General features: G+C 36.4%; 1 protein-coding gene across 5 annotated transcripts in view; it reads right to left on the reverse strand.

Annotated features, from left to right (window-relative positions):
- STK11 (serine/threonine kinase 11) overlaps window positions 1-21,185 on the reverse strand; it is a 168,845-nt gene that overhangs the window by 94,099 nt on the left and 53,561 nt on the right. For all 5 annotated transcript variants that reach the window (XR_465843.3, XM_056822248.1, XM_007489369.3 and 2 more), the window contains exon 2: window positions 11,260-11,343. Coding sequence is in view for 4 of the 5 variants with exons in the window: in XM_056822248.1 (XP_056678226.1) it covers window positions 11,260-11,343 (84 nt within the window). In the remaining variant the exon portion in view is untranslated. The remainder of the gene's footprint in view (window positions 1-11,259; window positions 11,344-21,185) is intronic.

The raw sequence follows: 21,185 nt of genomic DNA on the forward strand, positions 1-21,185 counted from the left end.
ACACGAGTGACTCCTCAGTGGTGAATTTATGAAAGAGTACAGATGAAAATGGGCAGGTCTAGATGGATTATGCTTTGTATCCTTGGAGAGAATACCTCTTCTATCAGATCTGAGATCCATTAAAATGTCTCCTTTGGCAATCTTATTTATTCTCTCTACTTCAACTATCACCTCTATCTAGATTGCATATACAGTGGATTTCCTCAGTTCTGACCTTTTGAATTCCAGATTTTCATTTCCAAATGACTATAGATCATCTCCATCCCAGATGTTCCACTAATTCTTCAAATTCCTTATATGTGAAACCAAGATGATCTTTTTACTACTCTATACCTACTTTTGCTCCAATCAGTTCAGTACCAGAATAACTCCATACTGGAACCATCTCTATGGCATCCCTCTAGGATGGGTATCTAATCCTTCCTCAAGACTCTTTTAACGACAAGGTCACACTTCCTTTCTCCACAAAACAGGCAATTCTATTGTGAAGCAGCTTGGTTATCTTGCTTATGCTGAGCTAAAATCTGCTGCCCTTCAACTTCTACCTATTTATGCTGGTCCTATGGAAAGGTATGGAAATGACAGATGAAATACTTTCTATAAGAAATAGCAAGAAGGGTTTCAGTTTAACTGAAATGTAGTAATATGAAAGAGAGTAGTGTGTAATGAACCTAGAAAGGTAGGTTGTGAAAGTCATTGAGAAAATTATTTTCCTTTGTTAAGATGTGGATTCAATTTGGGAGGTGACAAAATATTAATAAAATATATGAAAATAAAAATGGGTGGTCATGGGGGGGAAAACTACATTTGAATCAACTGTAATTTTTTTAAAAACAAAATGTGGTGCCCCAAACTGAACACCATACCCCAGATGGGGTCTGACCATGACAAGCAAAAGACAGTGTTCTGGACTAAAGAGATCATATGCTTCTTTTGGCAGCCATGCTTTAAGAAAAAAATCATTCCTTCTATTTCAATTCAGCACAGGTGAGACTCGGAGAACCCAAACTAGTCAGTTTCAATGAGAAGGTAATACAGGAAAGTCAGAAATCAGAACTGTTTTTCTTGGATCAGAAGTAAAACATAGACAGTTCCAATTTCTTCCCTGTAGAGGAAGACCAGCTGTTGGCAGTTCAAAGCTGGAGATTGGTCCAGTGGCTTTGTATGTTATTAGTGGCACCTGTCTTTACAAAGGTTCTCTTTGAAAAACTAGGAAGACTTATATGAATTCATGCAAAGTAAAGTGAGCAGAACATAATAACAGCAAAACCAATTGTGAATAATTTAGCTGTTCTCAGCAATACAATGATCCAGGACAAATCTGAAGAACTTATGATGAAAAATGCTATCCACCTCCAGAGAAAGAACTGATGGTGTCTGAATGAAGATCAAAGTATCTTTTTTAGATTTTCTTGGGGGTTTTTGTGTTTTCTTTTCCAACAGATAATATTAAAATAGGTTTTACATGAATGCACATATATAATCAATAACATATTATTTGTCTTTGTGAACCTTAAAAATTCTCAGACCCTACTTCATAGGGTTAGGATTGTAAACCTTAAAAATTCCCCATTGGGACCAATCCCCATTTGGGCAGTGAAAGTAACTTAGATCAGGAATGTGAGAACTCTACTTCACCATATTTAAGCATGCCTTAGGGGAAGATAAAGTTGTAAACTCTTTGCTGAACAATGAAAGTACTGAAACCCATGCTTATAATAAGGCAAAAAGTTCTTAAGCTGTGCCTTTTTTTAGGAATAATACAAAAGGGTGCTAAGTACCTATAAAGGTCAGGCAACTTGTAAACTTACAAGGAGCAAAGAGGTGAGAACTTACTCAGAGATTCTAGTCTACTCAGGTGTGAATTACTCAAAAGATTAGTCTACTCAGGTCTGTCCTTTGAAAAACGTCTACTGTGACTGGTAGATGTGAGAATTTAGGGGAGGAGACATAGGAGAAAATTCCCTTTAAATAGGAGCTCAGATTCATTCAGATGGTCATTCAGATTCAGGCATTGAGCTGGTGGAGTCAGCTGAGATGAAGCTGGCCTGGTGTCACTAGAATCCTTGCTTGGACAGATCTTGTGGTGAGTGATTATGGACTGACTGATCTTTCTCTTAAGGCTTAGGCCTGGGATGGCCAGGGCTGCCCTGGGCCGGCCTATCCTTTTCTCATTATTTCCCTTTTCTCTCTTTCTCTCTTTCTTTAATTCCTCATTGTATTAATTAATTAAAATCTCTATAAAACCCAGTTGACGGGTATATTTCATAATTGGGAATTTTTCCCTGGTGACCAGCTCACATAATGATTTAAAAACAAGACACTGTAGTGAAAACATAATTTCTGCAGTCACAATTTACTCATCCACTCTTATATCTACTACAATTTAAGTCTTCCACTAACTTTAACTATTACAGTTTATGACAACCAACTATTTTAACTATTACATCTTCTCAAGGAGGGGGAAGGAAGAGGGAGAAAATCTAGAACTCGAAATTTAAAAAAACAAATGTTTAAAAGTATTTTTACATGTAATTAAGAAAAATAAAATAAAAACAAAAAATCCAAGGTCCTGTTTGCTTTTTAATAATTTTCAGGCTTTAAACCCACATTCTGGTAAAATGACAGATCAATGAATTATATAATTTATTTAAAGATGCCTTGCAAATAGCGCACCTTCCAAGAAGTGTTGCCCCAAAGCAATCAAGCAATAAGTAACTTCTTCTGTGCCTAAACCTGCTCTGCCACTGAGAAATAATGGTCTACTGACAAAATATACCAAACACTTGAGCTTCCCTTCAGTCAAACTTTTTCATGAAATGACCCACATGACAAATTTAATTAAGATATTATTTCTCCCCAATTCACAACTTCAGGGCTCCTTTTACTTTTAGGAGTAAGTGAAATGGTATTACAATATCACACCCATAGGCAGTTTACATTTCAGAGATATGGAAATAGAAGACATCTTAGATCATTCATCTAATCCAAATCACTCATTGTAAAGAAAAAGAAACTCTGGTAGAGTAAAAGGTCCAGAAAGGTTAAGTAACTTACCTAGGTCACTCAAGAAATAGGAGAGTCAGGATGTGAATCCCAATCCTCCCAATCAGAGGCTGTTCCCTCCTCCATTCCCCCTTTAAGGCTTGCTCCAAGGCCAGGGAGAGAGACTCCAGATCAAGGCACATCAAGAGTCAGTTCTTGCATTTTCTCTAGGGCCCAGCACAGTGCCCTGCTCAGAAGGAGGATGTACTAAAGTGAATGACTGGCTTGTAGTCACCTCCTAGTAGTCAGGGAACTTGGATACTTGTTGGGGATGAACATAGGGGGAAAAGTATGTATGGAAGTCTTCCTTAGCAAGAAGGAACAGAGTACTCTATGTTGGCAGATGTAAATCCTTTTTAAAAAATAAAACCAGGTTGTGCTTAACACAAACCAGCTACAAACCTTCATGACTGGGAAGGATGGTGGTACCATCAAAAATAAGTCTGGAGAAAGGATGGCTTTAGAACATGTACTGAGTTCTGTTTGAGACAGGATAAGTCTGTAAAGTATCAAGCAAGCCCCAATCGATAAATGGTCAAAAGATATGAACATACAGTTTTTGGATGAAGAAATTAAAGCCACATATAGTCATATGAAAAAAAATACTCTAATTTGTTAACTGATTAGAGAATGCAAATCAAAACAATTCTGCGGCATCATCTCAACCCTATCAGATTGGCTAAAATAACAAAAGGGCAAAATGACAAATGTTGAAGATGTGGAAAAGTAGGGATATTAATATACTATTGGTGGAACTATTAACTAATCCAACCATTTTGGAGAATAATCTGAAATTACACTCAGAGCATTATAAAACTGTGTATACCCTTAGACCCAGCAATACCATTGTTGGGTCCATTTCTCAAGGAGATCATGGAGAAAGGAAAAGAATCTGTAGGTTGCAAAATATTTACAGGAGCTCTCTTTCTAAGTGGTAAAAAATTGGAAACTGAGAGCATGTTGATCAATTGGAGAATGGCTGAACAACTTGTGGTATGTGATTGAGGGAATGTGCCATAAGAAATAATGAGCAAGTTAATTTTTTTTAAAACATGGAAAGACCTACATGAAATTATAGAGAAAAATGAGTAGAACCAAGAAAACATTTATATACAACTACAGAATTAATATTTGAAAAATAGCCTGTGAATACTCACATCCAAAGAATGAACTGAAAATTAGAAACACAAAAAACATGATTTATATATTTATATCTACATTTGTTTGGGTGATACCTTCTATGGTGTAGGGAGTGGTAGAAGCGGGGAGCCACCTGGGAATTTTAATGTAACCAAAAAAAACAAATTAATTAAAAAAAAGATATTCATTAAGTAGTTTATACTATACAACTGAAGCTCAGCAGAGACAAGACAATATATGAACCTGCAAATAATATACATAAAGATAATTATATCCATGGAAGCTGATGAGATCATCAAATGAAGAGAGAGAAGAGAATCCAGAATAGAGCCTTGGGGAATTATGACCACAAAGCAGATAGGAGGATGAAAGAGATGATCCCACAAAAAAACAGTGTTACAGAAAACAATGAAGAAGAAAGTGTCCATAGTGGAAGAGGGGTAGGGGGCAAGTCAACAATGTCAAAAACTGCAGAAAAGTCAAGGAGGATAAGGAATGTGAAAAAGCCACTGCAACTCAAGAAGCAAAATGAAGAGCATACTTTTGGACTTGAACAATGAAGGAATACTTTCCTTCTCTATGCATATTTACTACAAGGCTACCACAAGGAGGTGGGAAAAAGAGGTTCTTCTTAATGGAGGGGAAGAAAAAAACTTTTAACAAAATCTTTTTTAGAAGATCACTGGTTTTGTTTTGTTTTTTAATAGTTAAGATAACTTTGGAGCAAAGCAGTTTCATAGAGATTGATGGACTGGAAGCCAGATAATACGGAACTGAGAAGTGAAAGGTGAGGAAACGGACAATAAACATAATCCTTTCAGAATATGGCTCTAAAAATAAAGGGTTATAGGACAAAGAATGGCAGAGTTGAGAAGACTGACTTCATAGCCTACTTTTTCCCCCTTCCTGTCTGTTTCTTTTCTTTTCCCCTTACCTTCTATCTTAGAATCAATACTGTATACTGGTTCTAAGGCAGAAGAGTGGTAATGTCTAGGCAATGGGAGTTAAGTGACTTGCCATGGGTCACATAACTAGAAAGTGTCTAAGGCCAGATTTGAACCTAGAATCTCTCTAGGTCTGGCTCTTAACCCAGTGAGCCAACCAGTCACCCCCTTGCCTCTGGTTCTTAATAGTTTTGACCCTTAGGCTCTCTTCAGTGAAAGGCCAATTTGTGTCTGCCAGTTCCCTGGGACTTCTCCATCCATAGTCAGACAGATGAAATTTTCACAGTAGGAGTTCCTCATCTGCTGAAATAATAAGATCCTTTGGGCATAACGAGTATAATTTATTACTATGTGCAATGTGCCAGAAGCACATAGATTAGGTAAATTATAGTTCCCACCCCCAAAATTTGTTGCCAGCTTACTTTAAACAATTAACATTCTCTAATAGCAATAGAGACTTCTCTATAGGAAGGTCTTCTTCAGAAAACAGGTCTTTACCTGTAGTTGTAGTAAAGTATTGGACAAGTATTTTGCCAGTTGTAGATGTTGACAATGAAAAAGGGAAACCACAGTGGCATCATCTCTCCCTCCTCTTCCCCCTATCAAAATATAAACCTTGGGCATATAACAGACTTTCCCCCCACCCCCAAACATCCTCTAGTGTTAGGATAACTATGAAAGACCTTATCCAGGCAAAAAGTAATCTGACACTTTTATAAAGTTAGTTGCAAAATCTCACTTGGTACCCTCTTTAGTTTTTATTAACCCATAAATGTTTATGTGAGGAAGGCCCTTTTGATAGGAGCTATAATTTTCCTTCTTTATGCATCTTACTTAGGAAAAAATATTCCAAGCAGTAGTGTAATCTAGTAAATTTACAAATTATTAGTTCTGACATGATATTGCTGTAGATGGGACACAGAATTACAATGAAACACCTTCTATTTCAGTGTTTATGAGAATGAGAAAGATCCTGTCTGTATCATTAAAAAATGGACCAGATAACAGTTTGTTCTCAATCTGATTTCTGTGGATTAAAGTAGGAATATGCTGTTCAATTTAGAGGAACATTTGGAGAACTTGGCTCTTCACCATTTCCTTGAGCATATCTTGGCCTCAGCAATTCTTCACTATTTCTTCAGCCTTTCCCTTGGGAATAAGCTGACTCTGGGGGTGCTCAAGGGTTTCAGACTGAAAAGATCTGGTCAAAGCAACAGCAGTCAAGCCACCCCTGACTTATCTGGCATGACTTGTTTTTGTGAACCCTTGATGTCAACTAATGATGACCACTTTATTGAGTGACCACCTGAGCAAAACCACCCTTGACAGTTTTACCAAAAGGTTAATATCAAGGTTAAAGGGGCCACAGTTTACAAAAAGGGGGAACACTTGGCCTATCTAATCCTTTTTAAGGTCCCTAAGTGGTGCAGGTTTATTCAGTACAGTGAGATAGAATTCATTTGTCCTTGGAAACTAAAATTCTTTTAAAGTGGCTAAGTGCTCTTTTACTATCTTTTTGTCTGTTAAAATTTTTAATTCTCTTTTATACTATCCGTTTTAAATGGAGGTGAAATAATACATATTTAGATAAATTTCTGGATGGTATAGTCATGTTTAATTTTTAAGTGAAACGGATAGCTAGGTAGCATAGAGTGCTAGAGTATCAGGCCTGGATTTGGAAAGATCTGGGTTGAAATCTGACCTCAGACACTTCCTAGTTGGTGACCCTGGGCAAGTCACTTAACCCCAATTGCCTAGCCCTGCCGCTCTTCTGTCTTAGAACTGATACTAAGATAGAAGATAAGAGTTTTTGTTTGTTTGTTTTTAATTGGAAACTAGCCTTACCTTCTCGGATGAAAGAGGGGACAGTCTTGGCCCATGTTGTGTTCTTACCTATATCAGAAGCAGAACCCTTCAGGCTTGCTCAACTACATAGAATCACAGAATCTTAAAGTTAGAAGGACCTTTATCCCTACCTGAAGAATATCATATTCTTTACTATGATATCCTGACGATGATTGTCAAGATATATTCTCTAAGCATGGGCAACCAGGTGGCTCAGTGATTAGAGATACAGGCCTAGAGACAGGAGGTGTCCTGAGTTCAAATCTAGCCTCAGGTACTTCCTAGCTTATATGATTCCTGGCAATTCATTTAACCCCAATTGCCCAACTCTTACTGCTCTTCTACCTTGAAAGCAATACCTAGTATTTATTCTAAGACAGAAGAAAAAGGTTTTTAAAAAAATTTTTAAAGAAGACATCTCCTGAGAGCTTAGTTCCCCCTTCCCCCCCTCCCCCCGCCCGCCCCATCCTTGCTCTCTCTCATTTCAGGCCCTCCTTATTTGTTGACCCTGTCCCTGCCATCACTGTCACTATATGTCCCTGGTTTCCCCATGCTCGCCCTTTACTTGACTCAGTTTATTTGAGTTATTGAATTGGTCCTGGAAATAAAGAAAAGAGCAACGGTTCCTTCAAAGGGGCGACTGAAAAATGCATACCCTCCCATAATGGCACCACTGATGTAAACAAATTCTATAACTGGCTCAACTATAAAATCAAAAGCAACTTATTTCAAATTTTCTAGAAACTCTGGCTTTCTTCAAGGATAAGCTAATGAGCCGTTTTCTCTTGGAATTTTTTCCTGTTTCCTATTAGCGGTGACCACTATAAATAATTATATATCTATTTATGTTTTTTATCCCTGCTCTGGAAGAATGTAAGTTCTTTGGCAGAAGGGTGTAGTTTTCATGTTGTCTTTGTAAACCCATCACCTACTACAAGGACAATTGCTAAATATGATGTCATGTTTAAAATGAACCACTATGAGTAACTAACCTAACAGGATCATCCCCAAATATGGTCTTTAGTTACCGAAAAGCATTACTGTTTGTTCTTTCCAAGAGACACAATCCCTCAACTTAAGGGGCATCTAAGGCAGGTATCTTCTTCAGAATGCATAAAGTGGTGTCAATAAGAACACTCAGAAATAACCTTCTCAGGTCTTCTAGAATTTAAAGACAAGACAAAACCTGGAAATAGTTCAAAATTTTGCATTCTAAAATAGTGATGATGAAGAGATCTAGAACACCAGGTTATTTATGCTGACTTAAGAGCAAAGTAATGGAAGACCAAGGAAAAGAGGATATAGTCTCATATTTAAAATTAGACTTCAATCCATTCTTACGGAGAAGACCAATAGTATGGATAACACAAAGCAGCAAATAATTTTAAATGTTTATATTTGGTTTTGGAAATCATTTTATAATTCCTATTAGTAAATATCCCTAATTTTTATTGTTTTGGTTTAAAAGAATGCTAAAATTAGTTTGTATTTTCTTAGCACAAATCATTAGGAGAAGGTGAAGGAGTACAAGGCCTGGTTTTGGGATTAGGAGATGTGGGACAGAATCAGAAGATGGAAAGTTTGCTGCAGATTCTACAAAATTAGGAGTCTACATGTGGCTAATCAGAAATGGCCTGGAAACATGAAATGAAATCAAAACAGAAAATCATTAAATTCAGGAAATTTAGTTCAAGACCCAGAATACCAGTGAAGTAACTGGGTGATTTCAACTACGTATTTTCTTCCTTCTTTAAATTGTTTTCTTATCTGTAAAAGAGAGTTGAAGTAGATTATCTCTAAAGTTCCTTTCCAGCTCTAAATCTCTGATTCTGGATGAAGACAAAAAATCTAAAAGGGATTCAAACTTTAGACATAAGCACGGCCCACAAAACCTCAAAGTTCCCTTCCAATTCAAATTCTAGAATTCTTTGACTAAATGAAAATAAGTCTCAAGAACTAAAAATGCCATTAAGTTTATCCTGATACCTCAAAATTGCACCATTTTGAGCCAGATATTCCATAAGTACTAACAAGTCAAACTTAAGTGTTATCCAGAAAGGTGCCATTTGCCCATCTCCCATGTTCCACTGCCCCCTGTCTCCCAACACACACACCCACTCAAGCCTGAATCTGGATGCAATGACCAATTCAGTTTAAAAATCATTGCTTCCCTGCCAACCAGAGGCAAAGAACGAGCCCTTGGCAGCCAGGCAGGAACAAAGGGGAAGAAGTCAAAGGCCAGATTCAGAGGCCCAGCATTACTGAATTGCCTGGTCAGGCACTAGGTCCAGAGATTTGGGAGAATTAGGTAAGAAAGAGCCAAGTGTTATCACTGTACACAAGTCACTGCACTAAAATAGGTTTTTAAATATTTGGGATGATGTGGCCATCTAGAAAGCTACACAATTTGCTGAGAAAGGGAAAAATGATTGAAGAACAAAAAGCAATGATTAAAGAAAGGGCTATTTGGAGAAAGCAAAATTTCAAGAAATACCCAGGGTTCTTTTTGAAAGGGATAAATTTAAGCTTTTAAAAAGCAAGGTTGTACATTCCAGGTGAATGACATACTTCCAACTACCAAGGTCTTTTTTAGGCCAGAAGTCATTGAAAGCAATGTCACAGGGGATATTCCTGTGAACTAAAAACAAAAATAAGATCTTTCATGAGCCATTGGGCTATGGTTTAGAGAGAAGAAAGAGATGATGTTCAGGGTCTCTTTCAAATTAAAATAAGTCCAAAATAGAGTATTCCAATAATTAGAAAAGTAATGGCAGAAGTTGTTTATACCAAGTAGGACTATTACAAAGGAATCTTCTATAGCTTTGCACAAATGCAGGGTTGGAAATCAGAAATGTAAAACAGGCCACAAGATTAGAATGTAATTGGGAAATAATGAAATTAATAAAAATATGACAATGTAGATAACATGAGTTCCATGATATAGTGCCTCCTACCTTTCTTTCTGAGTTTGACACTACTATTGTAAACCATTAAAAGTAATGGCTGAAAAACAGTCTTTTTCTCAAATGGTTCTAAAAATATCAGAAATCCGGACACACATGTGTCAATGTCCAGTGTCAAGTGAACCCTCTGCCCATAGAAAATTCTGAAAGTCAACAAATGCATTGATACATAACAAGAATCACAGGATCTTAAAAGTAGGAAGGTCTTCTGGAAATCTCAAAACCAGATGTTCTTATTCCTTTTGTAATATGTAATGAAGCCTATAGACCTCTTCTCAAAATAATGTTTTTAAAATGCATAAAATGTAAGTATATATTACTACAAAAGAAACCAGTTATTTTGAAATAGTATCACAATAGTTTTTTAAATGCAAGTTTATGGATCCCAGGTTAAGAATCTTTGTTCAAGTCCAATAGTCCACTACATGTAAAATTCCTTCTTCATAATCTCTAAACTGTGCTTATCCAGTTTCTGCCTGAACATTGCTAGTGAAGAAAAACTCAAAAGGCTGAGTTCCTCAAGTTCATTATTAGGCAACTTGAACTATCATAAAATTGCTTTATACCTGAAATAAAATCTACCACCCTGTCTCTTCTATTCATTTGCCCTAGTTCTGCCTTTTAGAGCCACAAATAAAAGATTTGCTCCTTCTTCTAGATGATAGCTCTTAAAATATATGAAGACAAGTACTGTGTTACCACCACCACATATAAGTATACTTAGATCCTCTATTCTTCAAGCTAAAAAATCACTTTCCATCTGCTCTCATGAAAATAGTTTTAAAAGTCCCCACACGATCCTCTCTGGACAAACTCCAGTCTATTGATGACCATAACAAAGGAAGCCCAATACTCCTGATGGAGACAAGAGTAGAAAATGCTAGGATCATGATCCTATGGCAGTATGATGTAGTAGAAAGAACACTAGCCTAGATTCAGGGAGTCCACTCATGGAGTGGGGACTGAGATGAAATCATGACTCACAAACTGGTAGCTGCAAGACACTAAATCATTTAGCCTTATGGTACCTCAGTTTCCTCAAATGCTAAATGGAGATCATGTTTGCATCATCTACATCAGAGGAAAGGACCTTGGAGGCCTATAAGCATTACAGAAGTGGGAAATAGTTATGACAACCAAATAACTGGTCTTAAAACACTAGTGTCCCCTTTTCATGTGAATGGCTTTCTAGATACATCTGCCCATCCTAGTTTTGTTTATTTTGAAGTGATATGTGTGTGTGCATGGTAAGAGACATTTTAAGAAACATGCCAACCTTCACTGACCAAGCACATCAGGTTACAAGAGGCCCCAAAGGATATATTTTCTGCTTCTCTTCATTATACAATACATCCACCAGCTGTATGACGTTTTTGTGTCGTAACCTCCTCAGTAGCTGAATTTCCCTAGAAGAAGAATGGGGGTAAAAGAAGCTGTTAGTGTGGCTCTCTGCAAAAATGTACGGTCTCTTTTTACCAAAGAAGAGAACTAATTTGGTAAAGTTAAAACTGTATTTTCAGCATCTGGCATTATCTCCCATGATGGCCAGTATTCCAAGAATTTTGATGTAACTAATAAACTAGCCAAAGGTTATAACCTCCAAATACTTACCAGTATCACTGGCAGGAAGGTTTACCTTCTCAAATAATTCTGTGCATTTACTTACTTCTTCTATGACAATGATGGTGAGCCTTTTGGAGACCAAATGCCCAAACTACAACCCTCATACCACATGTGAGCTCCCCCTCCCCCACTTCATCCCAGACAGGGGAAAGAGGAAGCACTCCCACTGGGCTGCTGGGCAGAGGGGCAGGTGATGAGAGAGTGGGGTGGGGAGCAGCCCCCTCCAGTATGTATGCCATAGGTTCTCCAACATGGTTCAAGGATTTATATTTCAATGCACTGGTCCAGTACTAGAGAGAGGTACACTACAGCCAGGAGCACAGAAAAGAACTGAGGTCATTGTCATTTCTAGTACCACAATAAATTGGTACTGTGGTCCTGATATGACAGCTGTCCTTGCCCTAGTAGGGTGTACTTGGAACCTCCAAATGTACACTTTGCAAGCTGAGCCATTAACTTGCCTACAAGAAACATGTGTCCCCTAGCCCCTCCCACTGTTAGTTTTTTTTTTTAATTAATAATGAAAAAAAAAAAAAGCAGAGGGAATAAATAAGTAAACAGGTTTTATTTTTAACTGAAAATGAGCTATCTGTCCCTTAAACAAATTATCATTACCCACAAAGTGACATCAATTTTTCACTTTAGATAGAGTATAAGTCAATAGAAAGAGCACTGAACAGGACAGAGGAGGATGGGAGGCAGAGTGAAATGAGACTTGAATTATGGTTCAATGGGCCAAGGCTCAAATGCTATCTCTGCCACAAACAACAGAACACTGGAAAATCAATAATCTTCTCAAGGGCTCCTCCAATGACCTCTAAGTTTCCTTCTGACTCTGACATTCTCTGTTCTAAATACTACTTCTTAGCTTAAGGTGATAGTGAGTCACTGAATCACTTAAGATCTGGCTAATCCTCTATAGAATGGGGATAATAACACTGACCTACTCACACAAATCATCAGTATTTCTATATATTACCAACAAGGTCCAACAGCAAAACAAACAAAAAAATTCATTTGTAATACTTGAAGACAATAGAAAAACACGGTAGTCTACTTGCCAAAACAAACCCAAGAACTCTATGAACAAGAAAAAACATTTTCTACCAAAAAAGTAAGATCTAAACAAATGGCTAAATCGTCATTGCTCATATGTAGAATCAACTATATAATAAAAATGATAGTTCTATCTAAATTAATTTACTTATAATCAAATTACCAAAAAATTACCCCCCAAAATTTTATAGAGCTAGAAAAAAATTCATTTAGAAGAACAAAAGGTCAAGAAAATCCAGGGAATTCAATGAAAGAAAAATGTGAAGAAAGGTACCAAATCATGTGGTAATCATCAAAACAATTTGGTTGGGGCAGCTAGATGACTCAATAGATAGAGTGCCAGGCATGAAGATGGGAGGTTCTAGGTTCAAATCTAGCCTCAGATATTTCCTAGCCATGTGATTCTGGGCACATCACTTAATGCCAATAGCCTTTACTTTCTGCCTTAGAAATCAAAAGATAGTATGGTAAAAGATTTTTAAAACAATTATGACATCTGGTACTGGCTAAGAAACAGAGAGGTGGATATAGATATACAAAGTAGTTAATAACCACAGTAATCTTAGTGTTTGATAAACCAAAAGATGGAAACTTTTGGGACAAAAACTCACTATTTGATAAAATTGCAAGTAAAACTAGAAAGCATTTTGGCAAAAACTAGGCATAGATCAACATCTCACACCAAATGCTGAGGGAAGGTAAATGGGTACATGATTTAGACATAAAAGGTCATTTCATGAGTAAATGGTGTGTGTGTGTGTATGTGTATGAGTGAGTGAGAGAGAGAGAGAGAGAGAGAAATATTTTACCTACCAGATTTATAGTAAAGGGAAGAATTTTGAACAGATAAGAGATAGAGAGCATTATGGCTTATAAAATAGATATTTTTATTACATCAAATTAAAAAGGGGTTTCATAAACAAAACCAACACAGGCAAGATTAGAAGGAAAACAGAAAAATGGAGGGGAAAATAAAAGCAAATTTGTCTGATAAATTTCTCATTTCTCATTTCTCAAGTATATAGAGAATTGAGTCAAATTTATAAGAATATGAGTCATTCTCCAATTGATAAATGGTCAAAGGATATTAATAGGCAGTTTTCAGAAGAAATCAAAGCTAGCTATAATCATATGAAAAAAGTGTTCTAAACCACTATTATTAGAGAAATGCAAATTAAAACAACTCTGAGGTATCACCTCACTAACAGATTGGCTAGTATGACAGAAAAGGAACATAACAAATATTGGAGGGGAGGAGGAAAAATTGGGACATTAATACACTGTTGGTGGTGCTGTAGATGGTTCCAACAGTTCTGGAGAACAATAAGAATTATGTTCAAACTTCTCTACTAGCAGCATGCAATGATCCAGAACAATTCTGAGGGACTTATGAGAAAGGAACGTTATCTTCATCCAGAGAAAGAACTGTGGAGTAGAAAGGCAGAAGAAAAACATATGATTAATCACATGGTTCTGTGGGGATATGATTGGGGATGCTGACTTTAAATGATCACTCTTCTAATGTAAATATTAATAATATGGAAAAAGGTCTTGATCAATGATACATGTAAAACCCAGTGAAACTGCTCATCATCTCTGGGAAGGGGGGGGGGGGAAGAGGAGAGGGAAAGAACCCGAATCATGTAACCATGGAAAAATATTCTAAATTAATTAAAGAAAAAAAAGAATTGTCCAAAGAGTTATAAAACTATGCATAACCTTTGACTTATCACTACCATTGACTACATTTATACCCCAAAGAAATCAAAGAAAAGGAAAAAAGGAAAATATACAAAAATATTTATGGCAACTCTTTTTGTTGTGACAAAGAATTAGAAATTGAAGGGATGTCCATCAATTAGGAAATGGCTGAATGAGCTGTGATACATGATTGTGAGGGAATACTTTTGTGCTACAAGAAATGACATGTAGGATGTTTCCAGAAAAACCTGGACTTACACGAATGGATGAAAATTAAAGTTAGGAGAACACTGCCCATAATAACAGCAATATTGCATGATGATCAACTATGAATGATATAGCTATTTTTTCAGAAATACTAAGATCTAAGACAATTCCTAAGGACTTCTGACAAAAAATGCTATCTACCTCCAGACGTAGTCTGAAGATCGAAGCTTTTTTTAAACTTTATTGTTTTGGGTTTTTTTGGCCTTTGGGGTTTTCTTTTGCAAGATGGCTAATATAGAAATATTTTGCATGTCTTGTGCAAGTATAATCTGTCAAATTGCTTGTCTTCTCGTAGAGAGAATTTAGAATTCAAAAATTTTTAAATAAATGTTAAAATTTTGTTTACATGTAATTGAGGGTATGACAAAAAATAAAGGTAAAAATAATAAAATAACAACGACCTTGGCTACACACAGGATTGCCACAAGGAAAGCATTTTGGAAACTATTAAATTAAATTAAAATTTGAGTTAATAGTCTAAGACCCTTTCCAGCTCTGACCGTTTATGATCAAGATCTAGTTGTAGAACTATGGTAAAATATTCTTGATAAGAGAGGTAAAGTTTTATGCATTGTTTTATTATCACCCAAATCCTGACAAAATGATTCCAGGGCTGGTGGGGGTGGGGAGGTGGGGAACAGTGCAGGTCAGCTATGCTGATCTAACTTAAAAATTAAAACTCTAGGCAGTATCACTATAAAGCTGGATGACTAAAAGTGGAAGTCAGTCTACAAACTAGATTTGCTTTTACTATAATATTTTTTGTGCCTACAACTCTTCTTTCATTTCAAATAAATAAACCAGATTGATGGATTACATTCCTAACTAGTTTCACTTGCCATTTATTTTTTCTTTTGGTGGGGAGCTGGCAAAGATCATTTCTGTTTTGTTTTAATCTAAATTTCATTAAGGGGTTTTTGAAACAAATATTAAAACACTGCCATCCTAAAAGAAGCAGCAGAACAATTTCCCCCTAACTACTAATTTCTCATTCCAATGTGGACAGATTTAATTGCCCCCTTAGCCAGGAAACTCAGTCATATGTTTTTCTAGCATTCTACACCGCAGCCCCCACCCTCCACCCCAACCCCTGACTCCTTACACCTTTTCTCAGTCTTCTTATACCTATCCTCTATATGTTGCATACAGTAAAACTGCCTGACCTCCCATGCTGTTCCTCAAACAAGACACTCCATGTTATGATGCCTGACATTTTCAATGACTGTCCCTCATGCCTGGAATTCTTACTTTTCTCATCTCTACCTCCTAATTTTCCTATCTAAGTCAAAGTATTTCCTTCTGCAAGAAGCCTTTTCTAATCCCCCTAAATGTTAAGGCCTTCTCCTCTGTCAATTAGTCAATTAGGAGTCAATTAGCTCCAATCTTTTTAAAAGTTTGTTGATAGCTATTTGCATATCGCCTCATCCATTAGACTGTCAGTTTTCTGAGAACAGGGGTTGTCTTTTGTCTTTATAACCTTAGTGCTCAGCAGCATAGAGTCTGGCACATACTAGATTATTAACAAGTGGGGAAGAAAATAAGCATTTATATAGTATCTACTATCTGCCAGGCAATGTACAAAGTGCTTTACAAATATCGTTCATTTGGTCCTCACAAAAACCCTGAGAGGTAGGTGCTGTTGTTATTCCCATTTTGTAGCTGTTGAAACTGAGGGGAAACAGATTAATCGATTTGGCCAATGTTGTACAGTTACAAAGTGTCTGAGCTGGATTTGAACAAAAGTCTTTCCGATTCCACAACCAATGCTTTTTTCTCCGTCAGGTTGATTCACTGACTGATTTCTGGAGAAGTCTCTTTTCCTGTTGACACTTCTGAGTAACTTGGAACAAAAAAGAGAGGAGTCGCTGATGTAGAAATATAAAAGGGGGAGGAGACTGGAGGGAGAGGGAGAGAAATTGGAGAGAGACACACACAGTCACAAGCACCATCTCCATCACATTGCATGAAGCTCAGTCAAGCAAAGGCCACTTGTAAGAAGCAGAACCTGGCTTTAAATTCTAATTTCTATACTTAAAATCCCAAGTACTTTCATCTCTAACATGCTGCCTCCTCTTTTTATACCTCTCTTGGGGTATAGGTATACTAGAATATGCTATTACATCTCAGATCATTGATGTGGATTTAGCCTCAGTCTCCTCCCTCTCCAAACACAGGAGAATTCTGAACCTCCACTTACTGCTTTTAAAAAATATTAAGTAGTTCATCAATTGGGGAATGGTCGAACAAGTTGTGGTACATGATTATAATGTAATACTATTGTGTGACAAGAAACAATAAGGGAGATGGCTGAGAACAATCTGGGAAGACAGACCTATATGAATTGATGCAGAGTGAAGTAAGCAGAGTCAGGGGGTCACTGTAAGAACAATATTGTGCTGATAATCAATTGTAAAAGTCTAAGCTATTCTCAGCAATACAATGACCCATTTTAAAGGAAAGTATAATTTTATCATTTTCTCAAAAAAAAAAAGAAAGAAAAAATTCAGTACTGAGCAAATGACCAATGTTTAGAGTAGCTACACACAGACCTTTGAGGAATACACAATAAATTTAAGTCAAAGTTCCTCAAAGCTAATGTCAAAAGCTGTATGTCTCACAGAAGCAAAGCAGTAATGGAAGATAAGACCTCCAGCAAATCTAATTGCTTTGCTATCTGCATCAGTCAAATACAGTGTGTGTAATCAGCCAGGGCCAAGAACCATCAGGGATTGGTTGAAATCAATCATGTGAAAAGTCAGCTTACTGGTTCAGAATCAATCACAAAATCTGCTTGATAACACGTGACAATCAATTGCCTAGAAGAGCTCAATCAGAAGGGATAGGAGGCTCTCAGAAATAAAATTCTTCCTAGTTTCTGTCAAAAGGTGTCAATTAATCATCTAACCTCCTCAGTTTATAATCTTGAAACTAATAATAATATTATTGTATAATATTATAGAAGATAATTGTTATTTAATATAATTATTAGCTAGGATACTTTTCTCCAAAACTGCCTGGTATTTAACTACTTTGTATTTATTTGTACTCAGTAATTTATATTTATTTTAAATGCATATACACACACACTTGTCCCTCCTTTAAAAATATAAGCTAGGGGGCAGCTGGGAAGCTCAGTGGATTGAGAGCCAGGCCTAGAGATGGAAGGTCCTAGGTTCAAGTCTGACCTCAGACATTTCCTAGCTGTGTGACCCTGGGCAAGCCACTTGACCCCATTGCCTAGCCCTTACCACTCTTCTGCCTTGGAGCCAATACACAGTATTGACTCCAAGATGGAAGGTAAGGGTTAAAAAAAAAAAGAATACAAGCTCCTTGAGAGTTGGTATTATTTCATTTTTTTTTGTATTTGTATCCTCAGCCCTTAACACATAGTATATACTTACTGAATGCTTTCTGAAAGACTGAAATGGCTGGGCAGGTAAGGAAATATGACTACAAAAATGCCACATGATACTTTGATGATAATATAAAGAAAATTAAATGTTCTGAGTCAAATTGGCAAAAAAAAAAGCTAAAGGCAAAAAAACGAGGAATTTTTAAAAATCTATTAGAAAAAAAAATAAATCAAGGAAGGAACAGGTCCAAAGACCTGGATCAATGAGATAGCATTAATGGAGAAATAGAAGGTATAACTACTCATCCTCTGCCAAAAAACTACAGAAAGACAAACACCCTGACTTTCCATGAAAAAAAAAAAAAGAAAATAGTCAATAAATTATCGGCCAATGAACTTGACAAATTTCTGGCAAATCCCTAGAAAGTATTATTTATTAAAGAGATGATAAGTGAAAACATAGAAAAGTAGTGACCAAAAAGAATTAGAATGGCTTCTCCTCAGACAGGTACTGAATTAGACTTATAGAATGGGGTAATACCATACTTTTATCTAGATTTTAACAAATCATTTGTCAGTTTTTTGTTTTTTTTTCTTTGTGAAGAAGATGGCAAGATACGGGCTAGACAATGAAGTTGATAGGCAAGTTCTGGAATGGCTGAATGTCCAGATCCAAAAAGCAGACACTGATTCAATGTCAATGTAGAAATAGGTCTGTAGTAGAGTGCCTTAAGGACCTGTCATTGGTCTTATGGTTTTTAACATTTTTATCAATGACTTGTATAAGGAAAAATTATACTAACTTACAGGTAGTTTGGTGAAATGAAACCAGAAATGTGCTAAAATTAGCTTGAACTGGCTCCCAAGAGCCAACTGTTAAATTTTCAGTGTGAGCATTTACTCCTCAGAATACAAATCAGGGTTTAACTTATTATTCTGTTAATTGTCTAGATTTGTGAAAGTGATGGAAAAAATGTTAATAATGAAGAGTAAACTTAAAAGTGTGCATACACTTAAACTTTTAAAATGCATACTTTTTCAGAGTTGGCTGTTAAACATTTACTGGCACTCCCTGACTGAAACTCAATAAAAGTCAACATTAGGACATGGCAGAGAAAAAAATTAATTCAATCTTGAAAGAGACATGATTTTAGACTCTTCTTTTTTCCTTCAAAAATCAGACTGTTTGCCTTTCTCTGGTTCTGTGGTGCCTCTTCCATTCTTCATGAACTAGGGATGTGAAAGTTCCACTATTTCTGCCCTGCTAAACACATCTGGAATATAGTTCAGTTCTAGATGCCTCGCTCTCACTTGTGGCTCCCAATAGCTGCTAGCGTGTGGCAGCGGCCACACCCCGGGCAACGGCTTCAACAGGCCGGCTAAACCTTGTGAGAGTAGCCATGGGGTCGTAGACCCCTGGTGAACCAGGGCTTTGCTCATCCAGCATGTGAAGACTGCTTCGGCTGAACAGACAGAAGAAACCAATAAGAAGGTTCAATGGCTGAGAGGGCGATGCAGCAAGGCACTGTGGAGTGCTTAGGGCGTGTTGGAGCACAAAAGACCAACACGGCCATCCAATGAAGCTGAGGAAGTCTGCAGGTGTAACAACTTTTTGTGCCACTGGACGGACTGTCTCTGTGCATTGGCTTTTCCACTTAAATCTCCTTCACGCACAAGTGTCTTTGTGCACACTCATCTATCATAGATGAAAACGCACAAAGACAATCGTCATCCTCAGTTACCGAGAGACTACTACTAGATGCCTCATTTTGAGGATATTAATAAGTTGAAGAATATCTCTGGAATGAATTGGGAACATTTAAATTAGAGAAGACTTGGGAAAGATGAAGTATTTGAAGGCTTATTATATAGAAGAGGAATTAAATAAGCATATTTGGTTGAACCCAAGATGAAAGAACCAGGCACAGCGGAAAGAGGTTGTAGAGACATATCTTAAATCAATCTATTAAGAAAATTTCCTCCAAGTCAGAGCTATCGAAAACTGAAATGAAATGAAATAATGTAGATGGCAACAGAAGTCTTCAAGCCAAAGCTGGATGGCCCCTTGTTACTTAGGAATACTGAAGAAAGGATTCCTGTTCAAGGATAAGTTGGATTAGAGAAGCTACTAAAGTCCAGGCCAACTCTCAGGGCAGATGCACAATCAATGTTTATTTGTAGGGTCTTTGGTCCTCAACCAATTATTTTTGTACCAATGACTATATAAATAATTGCAAAAGACTGGCAAGTTTGAAGACAAAAAATGACAAAACCATTAATGTCCAAAAAAACACTCATGAACCTCATTTAAGTACCAAAGTCAGAAGAAATGAAAGGATGGGTGAAAATGAATTCTCATTTGGACTTGTTTTTAGTGATCCTTTTACAAAACATATTATCAAAAAGTTTTTTTAATTGTAGTGCTTTCTCACAAAAAATAAGTGTATTTGCTAAGTGTTTCAAACATTCTTATTTGTAAAATAAAAATTTGATTAATCAAAATATCCAAAAGAACTGAATTTCCTGGAAAAGAAAATTACAATTGCTATGAAGCACTACGTTATAAAAGGGACCTAGTTAACACAATACTATTTCCAATTTATAAAATATATCTTGATAGCTATCACATACTCACTAAGTAAGTTATTTGTAAAATTGTTTCTTTAAGGATTCAATATTCTATTGGAGTGGTCACTCTGCTCAACTGACACAGATTGCAGCATCTTCATTCCTTAGCAAACAGTCATTATAAATAGTTTGGTCAAAGGATATAAACAAATATTTTTTCAAAAGAAGCAATCAATGGATACCTAAAAATGTATTCAAAACCACTAACCATCAGAGGAATTGCAAATTAAAATGTCTCAAACCCATACTATCCAATTGGCAAAGATAATAAACAACTGAAAATGTTCATAAGAATTCCAGAAAATTAAATCACAATTGTTAATCTTTGAATGACACCAGCCATTTTGGAAAACAATTTGCAATTAGGCAAATAAAATGATAAATTTGTTTATATCTTCTGATTTAGTGGTCCCACTACTAGATTTATTCCTCAAGGAAGTTATGAACAATAATTTTTTAAACTGTATGCAAATATTAAAAGCAGTATTATTATTTGTAGTAGCAAAAAGCTAGAAGTAAATCAAGAATCCAAGGACCAGGGAATGGCTGAACAAATTGTTGAATCCTAATTTAATAAATTACTGAACCATAAAAATAATTATGAAGAATTCAAATAAATAT

This window comes from Monodelphis domestica, chromosome 3 (assembly GCF_027887165.1).
Source record: "Monodelphis domestica isolate mMonDom1 chromosome 3, mMonDom1.pri, whole genome shotgun sequence".
Taxonomy (NCBI): domain Eukaryota; kingdom Metazoa; phylum Chordata; class Mammalia; order Didelphimorphia; family Didelphidae; genus Monodelphis; species Monodelphis domestica.